We start from the raw sequence: 16,200 nt of genomic DNA on the forward strand, positions 1-16,200 counted from the left end.
GCCTTTTCAATCAGTATACCCTACACTGTGAGTACCAAAAGAAGTCTAATTCCTCACTTTTCTCAATGCTGATCATGAGCTCTAGTTGTAGAAACATAGAAACTAGAAGCAGGAGTAGGCCATTTGGCCCTTCGAGCCTGCTCCATCATTCATTTTGATCATGGCTGATCATCAAGTTCAATATCCTGATCCTCCCTCCCGCCCCCATCCCTTGATCCCTTTAGCCCCAAGAGCTATATCTAATTTCTTCTTGAAATCAGACAACGTTTTGGCCTCAATTACATTCTAAGGTAGTGAATTCCATACATTCACCACCCTCTAATAGAACATAGAACAGTACAGCACAGTACAGGCCCTTCGGCCCTCGATGTTGTGCCAAGCTTTGTCCGAAACTGGGTGAAGAAATTTCTCCTCACCTACGTTCTAAAAGATTTAGCCCATATCCTCAAACTATGACCTCTAGTTCTGGACTCCCCCACCATTGGGAACATTCTTTCTGAATCTACCCTGTCTACAGTTACTGGCACAGAATGTTGTGTCCTTGTGCAGGAATCTCAAGGAGTTGGTTTGCAGGTGCAGCAGGTAATTAAGAAGGCATAAGCTGTCAGCTGTGAATACTACCAATAGTTAATACACTTCAAAACAATGCGATGTACACAAAGTGCTTTGAATGTTTCTCAGATATGGTACGAGGCGCTATAAACATGTAGGTTCTTTTTTATTTATTTCTTTATCAAGGCAAGTGACCCAAGCCAGGAATCTAACCTGGCTGCTTGGTGCTGTGAGGCAGCAGTGCTAACCACTGTTCTACAGTATGCTGGACATTCGTTACGCTTGGTATAAGGCAACAAAGTGATTCGCGCTCCTTACTCTCAACATAAGAACATAAGAACTAGGAGCAGGAGTAGGCCGTCTGGCCCCTAGAGCCTGCTCCACCATTCAATAAGGTCATGGCTGATCTTTTCGTAGACGCAGCTCCACTTACCCGCCCGCTCACCATAACCCTTAATTCCTTTACTGTTAAAAAATTTATCTATCCTTGCCTTAAAAACATTCAATGCGATAGCCTCAACTGCTTCACTGGGCAGGGAATTCCACAGATTCACAATCCTTTGTGTGAAGAAGTTCCTCCTCAACTCAGTCCTAAATCTGCTTCCCCTTATTTTGAAGCCATGCCCCCTAGTTCTAGTTTCACCTGCCAGTGGAAACAACTTCCCTGCTTCTATCTTATCTATTCCCTTCATAATCTTATATATTTCTATAAGATCTCCCTCATTCTTCTGAATTCCAATGAGTATAGTCCCCGTCTACTCAGTCTCTTCCCATAAGCCAACCCTCTCAACTCCGTAATCAACCCAGTGAATCTCCTCTGCACCCCTTCCAGTGCCAGTATATCCTTTCTCAAGTAAGGAGACCAAAACTGTACACAGTACTCCAGGTGTGGCCTCACCAGCACCTTATGCAGCTGCAACATAACTTTGCTGTTTTTAAACTCCATCCCTCGAGCAATAAAGGACAAAATTCCATTTGCCTTCTTAATTACCTGCTGCACCTGCAAACCAACTCCTTGAGATTCCTGCACAAGGACACCCAGGTCCCTCTGCACAGCAGCATGCTGCAATTTTTTACCATTTGAATAATAGTCCATTTTGCTGTTATTCCTACCAAAATGGATGACCTCACATTTACCAACATTGTACTCCATCTGCCAGACCCTCGCCCACTCACTTAGACTATCTATATCCTTTTGCAGACTTTCGGCGTCCTCTGCACACTTTGCTCTGCTAGTGAGCTATTGACCTGCAACATGCCATCGCAGGAGATGCTGAGTAGAGTTACCCTAGATTGGTCCTGCATAAGGCTGGCAAATGGCCCCTTGGCAACAAAAGCAGAAGCTTGGGATTAGATGGTGACGGGTGGGCAACACTGTGGGACATTCAGAAATACAGGAAGAAAATGAACATGATTTTTAAGTTACGGACCCCTAATCCCAAAGGACTGGGTTCCCCAATGGTCCTCCTGCCTCAGTTTTATTCCTGGGCCTACACCTGGGGAGGAAGTAGCCTGTTAAAACTTCCTGCATTTTGTGAGGCCAATTCTTCCCCAGCAGTCAGATGTCACTCCAGCGTAACAAGAACGTGTTCAAAATTTATCATGGTTATCAGTCGGAAGCTTCAAGTCACCCCAAATATATCTGTTTGCACCCTATCAGGTATCGCAATCTTCAAAACAAAGGGCACAAATAAAACAGAAGCTTTTTGTTTGCCGCACTGGATATTTGACAAAAAACCTAAAATTGCTTTGCTCTTGTATCAGCTAAGCACTAATCAACAGCACAAGAGGACTGTATGGGTGGTTTCAATTAAGCCATATGCCCGCATAATCTTAATGTCATGTCAGTGGGATAATCACATTAGGGTGTTTTCTTCTCTCGAATACATCTCATCAAAGCAGACTGGGCACTCTGCAGTGCCTTTGTTGAGCATTATACTGACTTTGCAGTCTGATATTCTGCGAAGACAGGCAAATATCTAATTTAGGCACTAATCAGGTCTGTCACTTTGGCTGGTTTGAGCCTATATTATAAACATGGGAAGCTTTAACAGTGGCTTCTGACCAGTACTTTGTGCCTTCTGCAAATCACTGCTGAAGCTTACATCAAACACTCGATCTGGGCTGTAAAACAGCAGTCAAACCGTGACACTCGGCATGACATCACTGGGAACCAGTGTGCAGAAGTATGCCTAGCCAAAACAAGCAAATAAATCTTTATAAGTGTACTTCAGAAGAAAATTAGAGCTTAAAAAAGTGTGTAGTGCCAATAAAACATTCAAGGATGGAAAGATTAGAGAAAATAAACCACTTGTGATGTGGTCCTCATGAGTACAATGGCTGGTTCCAAATATTGGCCTGTCTGGGTATCTCCCATTCGCGGGCCTACACGCCTCATGATCAGGAGTTTGCTCTTCCAATATGAAGCAAAACGTGGAGCAGCAGTTTCTGTCTGAGGTCAGAATACTGATGTTGGGACCAAATCCAGGTCCCAACCCAGCGTTCATGTCAGGAACAAGCTTCCAACAACAACTTTGCAGCACTGATCAAATAGGTGCTTGCCATCCAATTAAGCATGGCAGGCGGACTCTGAAAGCTGGAGGGCCAATAGGAGCTACAGCCTCCTGTTGCAGATAAAGGAGAGGGAGCCTCCATTTTGAGGTGCTCTCTCAGCACTCTGTACAGAATTGAGGAAAAGAAGTGGCCTCAGCGGCTGGACCACTGTTGTGGCGAGAAACCTCTTCACAGGATGGTCTGCAGCCACAGATGTAGCCAGGTAAGTACTGCGGCTGCAGGAGGTGTGGGGAGGGGGGGCCTGAAAATGATCCTGGAGTGCTGGCCCTCCGATCTGCTCCCAGGAGGCTACCTACTGGCATTTCCTGGGTTCCCAACATCACAGGCTGACAGGTAAATGACAGCTGACCTCTGATCAAAAGCCTTAACCCACGCAGATTTCCTTCGGGTGCTCAGGTTTCCTCCCACAGTCCAAAGATGTGCAGGTTAGTGTTGAATTGGCTGTGCTAAATTGCCCCTAGCTGTCCAAAGATGTGTAGGTTAGGTGGATTAGCATGGTAGGTGCACAGGGTTACAGGGATATGGTGCAGGGGATCGCCTGAGTGGGATGCTCTTTCGGAGAGTCGATGAAGACTCGATGGACCAAATGGTCTTTTTTTGCACTATAAGGATCCTATGTGTATCGACACCAAAACCTGCCCATGGGGGTGGGTGGAGAGAGGGAAGATGAGGAGTTAAAAATGATTAATAGAACAATTTTCTTTTGTCACCCTTACTTGGTGGGGGGGATAATACAGAAGGGAAGCCAGGATAATGGGGATGCCATCCTTTCATATGAGGGGTGGGGTTTAAAGCTGTTTGGGGACTCACATTGGATTCCCCGACCTCACTGGCTCTCCTCCCCCTGATAAAAATGATGTGTATTTCTCCAACACTTTGCAGGAGGGACCAATTGGTACATCAGTGGAATATGGTCAAAATTCCCAATTGTTAGCTGCTGGTAAATGTACAGGACACCACTTACAGCAAATATATTACCTTACTCCAATGTAATTTTGTTGCTTCCTCGATAAAGAAAATTGCAACACACCGCTCTATTCCTATTAGCTGCCAAAGCAAACACTTCCTTTTGGATAGCCCTATTACTAGATCAGTTCAAGGTTTGGTCTGGGCCCATTGGTTCCTAAGAGTTAATGAATAGCGCTGGAGCACATGCCAGGGGCATACCTAAAAATGAGGTGTCAACCTGGTGAAGCTACAAGTTTTCAGCCAGTTTGATTCACTCCACTTAACACCAAGGCATCGGATACAGCAAAGGCCATGGGCCCTGGCAACATCCCGGTAATAGTACTGAAGACTTGTGCTCCAGGACTAGCCGTGTCCTAAGCTAAGCTGTTTCAAAACTACTACAACACTGTCATCTACCCAGCTATGTGACGTCCACGAAAAGCAGGAAAAATCCAATCCGGCCAATTACCACCCCATCAATCTACTCTTAATCATCAGCAAAGTGATGAAGAGAGTCGTCAAAAATGATATCAAGCAACACTTACTCAGCAATGACCTGCTCACTGACACTCAGTTCCACCAGGGTCGCTCAACTCCTGCCCTCATTACAATCTTAGCCCAAATATGGACCAAACAGCTTAATCCAAGAGGTGACTTGACAGTGACTGCCCTTGAGTTCAAGGCAGCATTTGACATCAGCATTTGACGTTACTATCAGCATCCTGGCGTTACCATGGACCAGAAAATGAACTGAATCAGCCATATAAATACTGTGATGACGATGGCGTGTAACTCACCTCCAGACTCCCCAAAGCCTGTCCACCATCTACAGGACTATGATGGAATACTCTATTTGCCTGGATGAGCGCAGCTCCAGCAACACTCAAGAAGCTTGACACTATCCAGGACAAAGCAGCCATTTGACTGACACCCCATCTACCACCTTCAACATCCATTCCTTCCACCACCAATGCACAGTGGCAGCAGTATCATAATCTATAAGTGCACTAGAGCAACTCACCAAGGCTCTTTCAACAGAACCTTTCAAACCCATGATTTCTACCATCTAGAAAGACAAGGGCTGCAAATGCATGAGAACACCAGACTCTGTAGGTTACTCTCCAAGTCACACGCCATCCTGACTTGGAGCTATATTGCAGTTCCTTCACTGTCACTGAGTCAAAATCCTGGAACTCCCCCTCTAACAGCAAGTGGGTGTACCTACACTACATAGACTGCAGCAGATCATCAAGGCAACTCACCACCACTTTCTCAAGGGCAATTAGAGATGGGCAGTAAAAATTATGGCCTAGCCAGTGACCCTCGCGCCCCCTGAAAGAATAGATTAAAAATTACGGGCTGGGTTTTACTGTGCCAATCTCTCAACGGGCCTTACAAATTGGCATGCAAAATGTGCAAAGTTGATCCATGATACATTCTCTCTATTGGGTCTGTCCAGTAGTGTTGCCAATTAAACCAGCTAATTTCACTGTTCAGCTTTTGCAAAGATCAGAATTGTGAGACATTCTAACTCCAATTACATGAATGCTCGATGGGATATTACCTCCATTGCCTCAGGGCAAATGGACAGGTAATTTGCCTAATTTGGGATGAAAATCCCCAGCATGTGGTTGTCCTGAAATATCTTAGCACCCTGAAAGCAACTTCAACTTCAAATCATATTTTCACATAAATTATGTTGGCCTCACTCACCACTTTCTGCTACACAGCTTATTTCTCAGATAATTTATTCTGAAAAACAAAAGGTTGCTTTTAGGCATACATCATGAATCTACGATTTTTAGCCTCTCAGCTGTGAATTGGAGATTTTCTGGTAAATGTTGCATTCGCTCCTTGTAATGGCTCAGTGATAAATGTACCACATTGTATGATATTCAGCCACATAACTTCAGAATTAGGACTCAGGTTGAATCCTGAGCATTAAGGTTTCTCATCTCCAAACTAAGACTCGGGTGGCACTGGGGATGTTACAAGTTGGGGCCAAAAGTACCAGCAGGAGCCAAAGAGGTTGGCTTAGGTTTTGGCAGCACTTAAATGCAGAAAAAAATCAATTTATCCAAATATACCAATAACACTCAATTCTACTCACTTCTCCACTTCTCTTGAAACCTCAGTTGTGCCTGTGTTGTCAGACTGATTTGTCCAACAGACAGCATTGGATAAACTGCAATTATCTCCAGCTAAGTATCAGGAAACTGTAATCACTGCTTTTGTCTCACAAACTCTGCCCCCTTGTCAATGATTATATATCTCTCCATGGCTACCATTTCAGGCTGAGTCAAACTAGTTAGAGCTTTTAGAATCCTATTCTATCCCACGTTGGGCACCCAGTACCATCACTTCTCCATCATAATAGCCACCTACTTCCACATCCGTAATATTGTCCCACTCCATATTTGCCTTAGCCTATCTGCTGCTGTAATCCTCGTCCATGTCTTTGTTACTTCCGAGCTTGACTGATAATGCTCTCCTGGTCAGCCTGCCAAGCTCTGACCTTCATAAATTTCAGCTCATCAAAATTCTCTGTTGCCTGCATCCTATCTTGTGCAACCACCATCCTTGTCCATGCCATTACATTGGCTCTTAGTCCAATGCTGCAATTTTAAGTTCCCAACCTCACGTTTACATCATCCCCCCCCGGCCTCATTCCGTTTGTCCAGCAATGGGCAAGATAAATAAACATTTTTATTCCAGGGAAATAAATTTTATCCATTAGTTTTCTAATACCTTGATGTTTGTTTTCCCATCTTGCTTTTAATATTTTTTGTCAAAATGCACAATGCTGCATATTGCTGCTACCAGCACCACCAGGAATCTAACTCCCACAGCACACTCTGTATGTTCATTAGGTTCAGGAGTTTCCAATTGAAACACTCTACTGGTAAATCACACACCTTATTTTGCTTGGCAGTCCTTTGCTTACCTTTGCTGTCACCTGATAATTCAAACTCCTCCGAAAGAAGATGGTAGCAACATCCCACACTGCAAACAGCTTTGAGCTCCGGTTTAGTCATGAAAATGCGCAAAGTATCTGAGGCAAGATCACCGCAGGTGTGCAGACCGACCATCATAGAATCCTGGAAAGTAAGCAGTAAAGTCCTTGTTCCATTTATGTGACAAATCAAACCTAACAGAAACGGCTTGGAGCCTCTGTTGAGGAGCAGCCCCCTTAAGATCGATTCTTAAGTACCATAGATAAAAAGATATGTTGAATTTCAGCAAACCTCATGTGCTAATTACAGTTCAACAAGTGCAGTCCTTCTAGGTGCTCATCCCACATGGTCACGTTCTAGTGAGTGCAATTTCAAAAATACACTCACTCATCATTTAACAGGCAGTTAAGATGGTGAGATTGGAAAAGCACAGGTTTCCATGAAAGGATGAGTTAAATGGTCTAAAATCTCCCTCATCTATACTTATCATTGTACACTTTATCAATCATTGGACAGGAGTAGGAACACTGCCCAATTTATTTTCCTTTAAGACTGAGACACAGTGCAGTCAACCGCTGTAACCTCACCAATTCCCTGGCTGAAGCCAGGTAACTGAGAACATAGTGGGCTGCTAACTAAGAAATTTCCTAGGGCTGTATTGATCACGACTACACCACACAAAGCATTTACTATCTAAAAAACTCATTCTTGCTCGCAATGATCTCAACCATATTTTAGATTGCAGTGAGTGGAAGTAATGTTATTATAATGCATTTATTCTAATTTTGGTAACATTTCAATGACTAAATTCCACTAAAATATTGTCTTTATGTTGTAATAGAACAGCTGTTAAACATCTCAATTTTCATTAAATGACCCATTTAAAATCAATTCAAAAGTATTTGATATAAATTGTTTGGATGCTGCTTAGAGTTGTAAAACAAAGGCAAGTCGGCTGCCTGCCACCTTGTGGCAGTCACACTATGATGCATAAAATAGCCCATCATGTAAAAATATTTTCACCTTTTGAAATAGTACAAAATATAGAACTAACAAATTAGCTTTAGTGCCTCAAAGACATATAAAATGGACCTCAACACCACATCTATTTGGCTGGTATATTTTTGGAGCTCATCAGTTTGAGGGATAACAATGCTAAGGAAAGGAAATCTTATTTTCTATATTTACTATTCAAGGTTCCTATAGTGGACTCCTAAGTCAAGTACAACAAAACTTGATGCAGGCTTAGCTCACCTTTCACAACTCAACAATATGTTTTGATCCCAACTTCCAAATCTTAGAAGATTGTCTTCTGATTGTAGCCATATGAATCTTTCTATGTTTCACAACATCCACAGCCATCATATGCATTCATTGATAGGAGGGCACACATACATACTCAAATGCACGCATGCACACTCAGAACTGGGATGGCTATCATAATTCACACTTACAGTGAGCTGAAAGAGGTGACTTTCAAGCCATCATCTTAATTTAAACTGGGTTACAAAAGTGAATGGAGTGTGAATTAACCCATCATGTCACTCACACAATCTTAATATACATCTTAAGACATTGCACTTCGTCTAAGGAGGGCTAACCTTTACTTCGGAAATAATGTCTTGGAGTTCTGTTTGTGAAGTAACATGCAGTGTTAATGGGGAATACAGATTAGCCTCTTTAATTCGCTTTGCTTTGGCCTCCAAGCTTGCAGTTTTCCTTCTCTCTTTCTCTTCTTCATCCAGATCTTTCTTTTTCCACAACAGTGAACTCATTTCCACAGCGTCAGTTGAGAGAAATTCCAGAAACAGATTCTCATTAAATTCAGAGTCATTAAATTCATCTTCGATTGATCCCACAATCTGGGCAGACACATCTCTATTCTTTTCCTCATTTGTCTCCGCCTCTAAAAATGTGGCAGAAATAGGAGTCTGCACAGGTGGTTGTATATGGCCAGACTGGTTTTGAGGACTACTCTCCTGTTCACTGCCATGACCAATCTGTTCCTTGATTTCCTTAAAACTTTCCACTTTATTCACTGGCTCTTCCTCCAGATGTTCTGATGCAGAGTCTTGGTTCAGATGCTTTATTTGACGTTGATAAACTTTCCAGTATCTTTTTAATTTTCTGTTCCTCTCATTCGCCCCACTGGTGTTGGTGCTGGAAGAATCGATGCCATATACAGTTAGCCCATATTGCATGGACAAGTAAGAACTCAAATAGCCCTTTCCTGATCCTATATCAATTACCTACAGGAAATCAAAACAAAAGGTTCAATCTCATTATCACAATTTACAACAGCACCAATCACATTTATAATACCCTAAGGTAAACAGTTCTCAATTGCAATCCAAATGTGTATTCATAGCGGAATAACATTTTCATGTTTTTTTAAAATATAATTCATTTCTTATTATTATCCATATTGGACACAAGGGAATACTGTAATCAGGGCTTGAAATGTGGGGTATTACACTTCGGATTAAGAAAATTGGAACTATCTAAAAATGTTGCATTAACTATACTTCATTCATGTCTGGAGCAATAATGTTATAACAGTATTTTCAATACATCGTGTTGAAAATGAGACAGAGAAATTAGTGCTATGCAATGTCATCCCTAGGACTGTAGCATAAATAAACTCAACATTATTAATATTAACCCTTTCCAAACAATGAGTTGATTCATAGGGCAGGATTTTGCCGTTTAGGATGGGACCCCGATGTTGGGGTCAAATGGAGGTCACGACCACACACCATGAGGGAAACAGTTAGTCAGCAATGATCTTCCCCCAATTGGCCAATTAGCGGCCAATGGGCGAGCCCACCATCCAATTATGGACATCAACTGGGCTCTCAAAGCTGGAAGGCCAGTAAGAGTCTCTCCAACTCAGGAGAATAAACCTGTAATTCAGGTAAGAGAGAGCAGGAGCCTTCATTTTGAGGTACCCTTGCCCAAATTTTTAAACTTTTATTTTAAAAAATGGCCCCCAGCAGCTGGGCCACCTCCAGCCTTTTGTGAACCAATCATGCCCTCTGGGAAAATGACCTGGGGGGGGTGGTGGAGGCGGAAATGGTATTAACTTTACTTCATTCATGTCTGGAGCAATAATATTATAACAGCATTTTCAATACATCGTGTTGGAAATGAGACAGAGAAATTAGTGCTATGCAATGTCATCCCTTGGACTGCAGCATAAATAAACTGAACATTTTTAATATTAACCCTTACCAAACAATGAGCTGACAAAAAGGGCAGGATTTTGCCTTTTAGGATGGGACCCTGATGTTGGGGTCAAATGGGGGTCACGGCACTGGCACAAATGTTTGTGTCCACCTGCCCACCCTCCAATGCTGCTCAAAGTGACTTAGTTCTTCTGCAAAGGAAAATTAAGTGACAGGATTGTAAGTATGTTACAATCAGCACTATCAACCAAAACTTAGCTGTCCTCTCCTTCAAAGTCAATGGAATAAAGGGAACAATTTGTGTCTTCTGTTGAGATAACATCAACATATAAAAAGGAATAGGGATAAAAGATCAAGGCAAACAAATATGGGGGATAAGGCACACTTTGGGGCAGCCAGCTGGCACAGTAATTCGCCTTTTAAATTTTCCTTCATTATTGTTTTGACCTTTAATAACTGAGAATATTACAGCAGATCAATGTAATGTATATTAAACCATTTGTTCTTATATATAGCACAGCCATCTTAGAGGACATTGCAGCAGTTTGATGGTTTGGATCCATGTTCCAAAATTCGTTTGTGTAAGAAGACTCAAAGTAGGGATTGCTTGTGTAAACTGTCAAATGTTCCCTGTTGGGTTATTTTAACACACAAAAAACTGTATAATTGAATTAATTTTAAACCAGTTTGGGTGCAAGTCTTTATATGCAAAATTAACAGAATGCATTCTTGAGGAGATGGTGCAAACTTATATGTAAAAAAGCACCTTCTATGTGGGAACTGAATGATATGAAATTTATTTTATACATTAAAAAATACAAGTTTGAAGCAATAACAGAGCAATTCTTAGTTTTTTCATCTAAAATTTCTTATTCAAAGAATTATTGATGGAAAAGAACGTTCAGAAAGTTCATAAAACATGGGGTGACATAGTGGCAAGCACTGCTGCCTCACAGCGCTAGGGACCTGAGTTCGATTCCGGCCTCAGCTCACTGTCTGTGTGGAGTTTGCACATTTTCCCTGTGTCTGCATGGGTTTCCTCCGGGTGTTCCGGTTTCCTCCCACAGTCCAAAGATGTGCAGTTTAGGTTAATTGGCCGTACTAAATTGCTCCTTAGTGTCAGGGGGACTAACAGGGTAAATACGTCGGGTTACAGGGATTGACCCTGGGTGGGATTGTTGTCAGTGCAGGCTTGATGGGCCGAATGGCCTCCTTCTGCACTGTGAAGATTTTATGATGTTAGATATCCTGCACAAAGTCTCTGCCACTCTTATGATGCTGACCAGATCTTGAATAAAATGGAAACCTGGGCCACTCACGGAGTATCCCCAACATAATTTGGGTGATATACTGTACTGCTAAAATCGGGGAGAGCTTGAGGAGGAAATTCAGTAGGCAATGGAAAAAATTAAGTAAAAATGTATAAACTATTTAAATTATATAGAGTAAATTGTATTCATTTGCAGAGTGTGCATTAAAGAACAGCTCAGTATGTAGCCTATATCTCCAATCTGTAATTTCTTTAGTATGACTACAGACTAAAGCTGCCTATATGCCAGATCCCATTGCCATAAATGGTACATGACATTTTTTTTTGTATTATGAAGTTTTGTGAAGAAAACATGGCATTGGTGAAGACAGTTGTGGAACATTCAGACAAAAAGCAGCTGACAATTGAAGGCAGTTAAGCTGAAATTGAACTACAGTTCCATCATACTATATGATTTGTACTGCAGTGATATCAAGTTTTATTTCATTGCATGTAACACAGTTACAAGGCAGTGATTCAATCAAGCCATTCTAATCACATCATAAACCGCAAGGGTGAAGCTTAAGCATTTCTGATTCTCAGCAGAGTCTCAGAGATTGAATTACTGCTTTATATTGAATTCGTTTTCATAAAACATATTGAAATGTCTTGACAAAAAGTTCTCAGCTTTCTTTTTTCAGAGAGTCCATGGAAAGTGGTAGAAGCTATAAGGTAAGTAAATGTAACCAAATCAACTGGGATGCAAGACGTGAAGCTGTGTAGCACCACATGACTGGTTCTATAAGATCACGGAGTGGAATTGGGCAGGGACAGATTGCTGGGAAATAAAACATTGCGTGCTTTATCGAAGGTACTTTGTGGAGTCGCACGAAATGCTGTTTTGATTCTCATCAGCAATGAAAGCCTACAGAATCAAAAAGATGACAAACAGCAGCATGAAAAGTCTCCCTCACAAAACTGTTCACAGCAGGAACTTTCCACGCTTGCTTCCTCTTTGGCAGCTGGTTGGATATTTTTTCAGAACGAATAAAGCTACAGCTCGGTCCAATAAAAATTGACTTTGACAATCAAATTTGTCGCGAAAAGGTAAGAACATGTGAAATGGGGTTAATGACAGACAAGTGGATCTCAGGAGGACGTGATAATCTCCTGCAGCAGGATGTTAAGTGGTAAATAAATAAGAACAGAAACCACCATACTATGCTGACTTACTAAAAAGGAACTCTTCGCCCTAAAAGCAACCTCATAATCCTTAACCTATTTCATGATATTAAACTTTCCTTAACCTGAACAAGAATTTTAATCTACAAAAGTAAATAAATATTTTTTTTAAATAACTAAAAACAAAATAGCATATTGCATTGAAGTACATTTTGATGTAAATGAATGGTGAGCATAAATTTGAGCAAGTGAAAAGCAGGATTAAGGAAAGGAATGGACATGCTGAAATGATGAAAGGATGCTGACAATCTCAGGTAGGCTACTTTCCAGAATAACACTGTCAGAAACTTTCGGACTGGTCACCCTCTTACTTGTTGTATCGGGTGCATTCTTGGGAATAGGAATCAGCAAACTGACTTTCATTAAAAGAAAACAAAAAGGAAGTATCTGTATGTTACTTCTTAGAGAAGCACCAACAACAACTTGCATTTACATGGTGTCTATAACAGAGTAAAATGACCTAAGGCACTTCACAGCAGAATTATAAGGAAAAACGTGACATCAAATGCATACGTAGATATAAAGACTGGTGAACAAAAGCTGGGTCAAAGATGTTGGTTTTAAGGAGCATCTTAAAGCAGGGCAAGTAGAGAGGCTGAGAGGTTGTGGAAGAGGATTCCAGAACTTTGGCCCTAAATAACTGGCAGGTCAAAGTGAATTGCAGACAGAGAAGCAGCTGGAATTGGATCTCAGAGCATTCTAGGGCTGATGGAGATTACAAAGATAGGAACTCTATCAATACATATAAACAAGTCTTGTGTCTAGCTCACATCCATAGTCCATAAACAAATGTATGTCAGAAGACATATTTCTAAGTAAAAGCAGCAGAAATTTGTCTCAGGTGCAAATTTGGGCATTATTGGATCAGCTACCTGTTATCTACGGCAGCTGATATTCAGTTCCACTGACTACAATGAGCAAGATGTGGAGATGCCGGCGTTGGACTGGGGTAAACACAGTAAGAAGTTTAACAACACCAGGTTAAAGTCCAACAGGTTTATTTGGTAGCAAAAGCCACACAAGCTTTCGAGGCTCTGAGCCCCTTCTTCAGGTGAGTGGGAATTCTGTTCACAAACAGAACTTATAAGACACAGACTCAATTTACATGAATAATGGTTGGAATGCGAATACTTACAACTGATTAGTTGTAAGTATTCGCATTCCAACCATTATTCATGTAAATTGAGTCTGTGTCTTATAAGTTCTGTTTGTGAACAGAATTCCCACTCACCTGAAGAAGGGGCTCAGAGCCTCGAAAGCTTGTGTGGCTTTTGCTACCAAATAAACCTGTTGGACTTTAACCTGGTGTTGTTAAACTTCTTACTACAATGAGCAAGACATAATTTGCTACAAATAGAAAATTGGTGATGAAAAATAAAGAGAAGCACGCATGCAACTAAATATAAGGGATCTGAAATTACACCATGAGCTAAACAGAAATGAATGTTTTATGCATTTGCCATTGATCTATACTGCCATTTCACAGAAGGTTAACAATCCAATTTTTGCTTGTCAACGCCCACTGCTAAATATAATCAGTTGCTCAGACAAAGGACATCACTGCAGCAGTTCCTCGACTCAACCATCTTCAACTGCTTCATCAATGACCTTCCCTCCCATCATAGGTCAGAAGGGGGATGCTCATTGAAGATTGCATGATGTTCAGTATCATTAGTAACTCCTCAGATATTGAAACAGTCTGTGTTAACATGCAGCAAGACCTGGACAACATTTGAGCTGGGCCTGATATATGGCAAGTAACATTCGCCCCACACAAGTGCCAGGTAACACATCCACCTCCAATAAGAGAGAATCCAACCATCTCCCCTAGACATTCAATGGCATTACCATCACTGAATTCCCCACTAACAACGCTGGGGTTACTAGTGACTGTAATAACTTCAACGATGCACATGAGGTTGGCCTCGGAGTATGAACTCCCTGATTGAGGTCATAATTGCCTGCCCAATCAGAGGGTTCAAACTCAAAGAGGCCAACTTCATGTGCCTCCTTCAGTCATTAGTGGCCAGAAACTAAATTAGCCATAAAAAATACTGTGGTTACAGGAGCAGGTTAGGCACTGAGAATTCTGAGATGACGAACTCACCTCCCCTCAAAGCCTGTCCATGATTTACACGGCACATGTCAGGGGTGTGATGGAATGCACTCCACTTGCCAGGGTGAGTGCAGCTCCAACAGTAGTCAGGAAGCTTGGCATCATCCAAGACAAAGTTCCCCTGCCAACCACCTTAAAATCTCTCTCCTTCTACCACCGCCAAACAGTAGTGGCAGTGTGTACTATATACAAGATGCACAGCAGCAACTCATTTAAGGCTCCTTCAACAGTGGCTTCCAAACCTGTAATTTCTACCAACTAGCAACAAGGACAGCAGAGACATGGCAACACCACTTCCTGCAAGTTTCCCTCCAAGTCACACACCATCCTAACTTGGAACTATATTGCTGTTCTTTCATTGTCGCTGAGTCAAGATCCTGGTAGTCCCAGCAGCCGTGGGTGTATCTGCACCAAATGGACTGCAGCAGTTCAAGAATGTACCGCACCACCACATTCACAAGGACGATTATTGAAAGGCAACAAATGTTGACATGCCAGCAACGCCCACATACCATAAAGACCTTAAACTAAAATATCAGTGTCAAACTGAAGAAAGTAAGAAGTCTCACAACACCAGGTTAAAGTCCAACAGATTTATTTGGAATCACGAGCTTTCGGAGTGCTGTTCCTTCATCAGGTGAACGCTCCGAAAGCTCGTGATTCCAAATAAACCTGTTGGACTTTCACCTGGTGTTGTGAGACTTCTTAAAGTGCCCACCCCAGTCCAACACCAGCCTCTCCACCTCACATTGAAGAAAAATATTTGAATGAAAATAGACAGGTTTCAAATGATCTAAATTAATGTAAAGTTGAACATTTGTCATATTGACCAACATGTCAAAATGTTCAGAAATTTTCAAGATTCCAAGTGCAGGTCAGTGGGACTAGGCAAAAAATGGTTCGGCACAGACAAGAAGGGCCAAAAGGCCTGTTTCTGAGCTGTAATTTTCTATGGTTCTATTCAAAGTGGAAATAATGGAATGTTGTGGCAGTTTTGTGGCAAAGTTTTGGCTAATTTTTTATACAGTGCAAGTATTTTCAGACCTTTAATTCCTATACAAAAACCTGCACCAGCAAACCTGATGTGCTTTCAGAACCTCAATAATGATTCAGCATTACTGCTGCACAGACGGAAGTGTCTGATTGACCTCTGAGTTGCAGCCTTGAATCAATCTCAAAATGTGATTCAGAATTGATACTAAATAGTAGGTCAAATGTTCTCTGCCAGTCCAACAGACTCCTGTCATAACTTCAAAAATAGATTCAGCAGAACACAATAGAAATGGGATAGGACCTGAATATACCAGGTCTCAACCTAATACTGGGACCTCTTGTTTCTCTAGCCAATAGGGACCTGGTGCAGAGCGGGAAGCAAGCCAC

General features: G+C 41.7%; 1 protein-coding gene across 4 annotated transcripts in view; it reads right to left on the reverse strand.

The window, feature by feature from the left end:
* The window catches only part of mettl25 (methyltransferase like 25), a 70,783-nt gene that overhangs the window by 33,734 nt on the left and 20,849 nt on the right, over positions 1–16,200 (reverse strand). For 3 of the 4 annotated variants that reach the window (XR_013498724.1, XM_078219784.1, XM_078219785.1), the window contains exons 4-5: positions 8,630–9,277; positions 7,019–7,172 (exon numbers count right to left, since the gene is read on the reverse strand). Coding sequence is in view for 3 of the 4 variants with exons in the window: in XM_078219784.1 (XP_078075910.1) it covers positions 7,019–7,172; positions 8,630–9,277 (802 nt within the window). In the remaining variant the exon portion in view is untranslated. The remainder of the gene's footprint in view (positions 1–7,018; positions 7,173–8,629; positions 9,278–16,200) is intronic. The other variant, XM_078219786.1, reaches the window with a different exon arrangement.

The sequence above is a fragment of the Mustelus asterias genome, chromosome 9 (genome assembly GCF_964213995.1).
Source record: "Mustelus asterias chromosome 9, sMusAst1.hap1.1, whole genome shotgun sequence".
NCBI classification, from domain to species: Eukaryota; Metazoa; Chordata; class Chondrichthyes; order Carcharhiniformes; family Triakidae; genus Mustelus; species Mustelus asterias.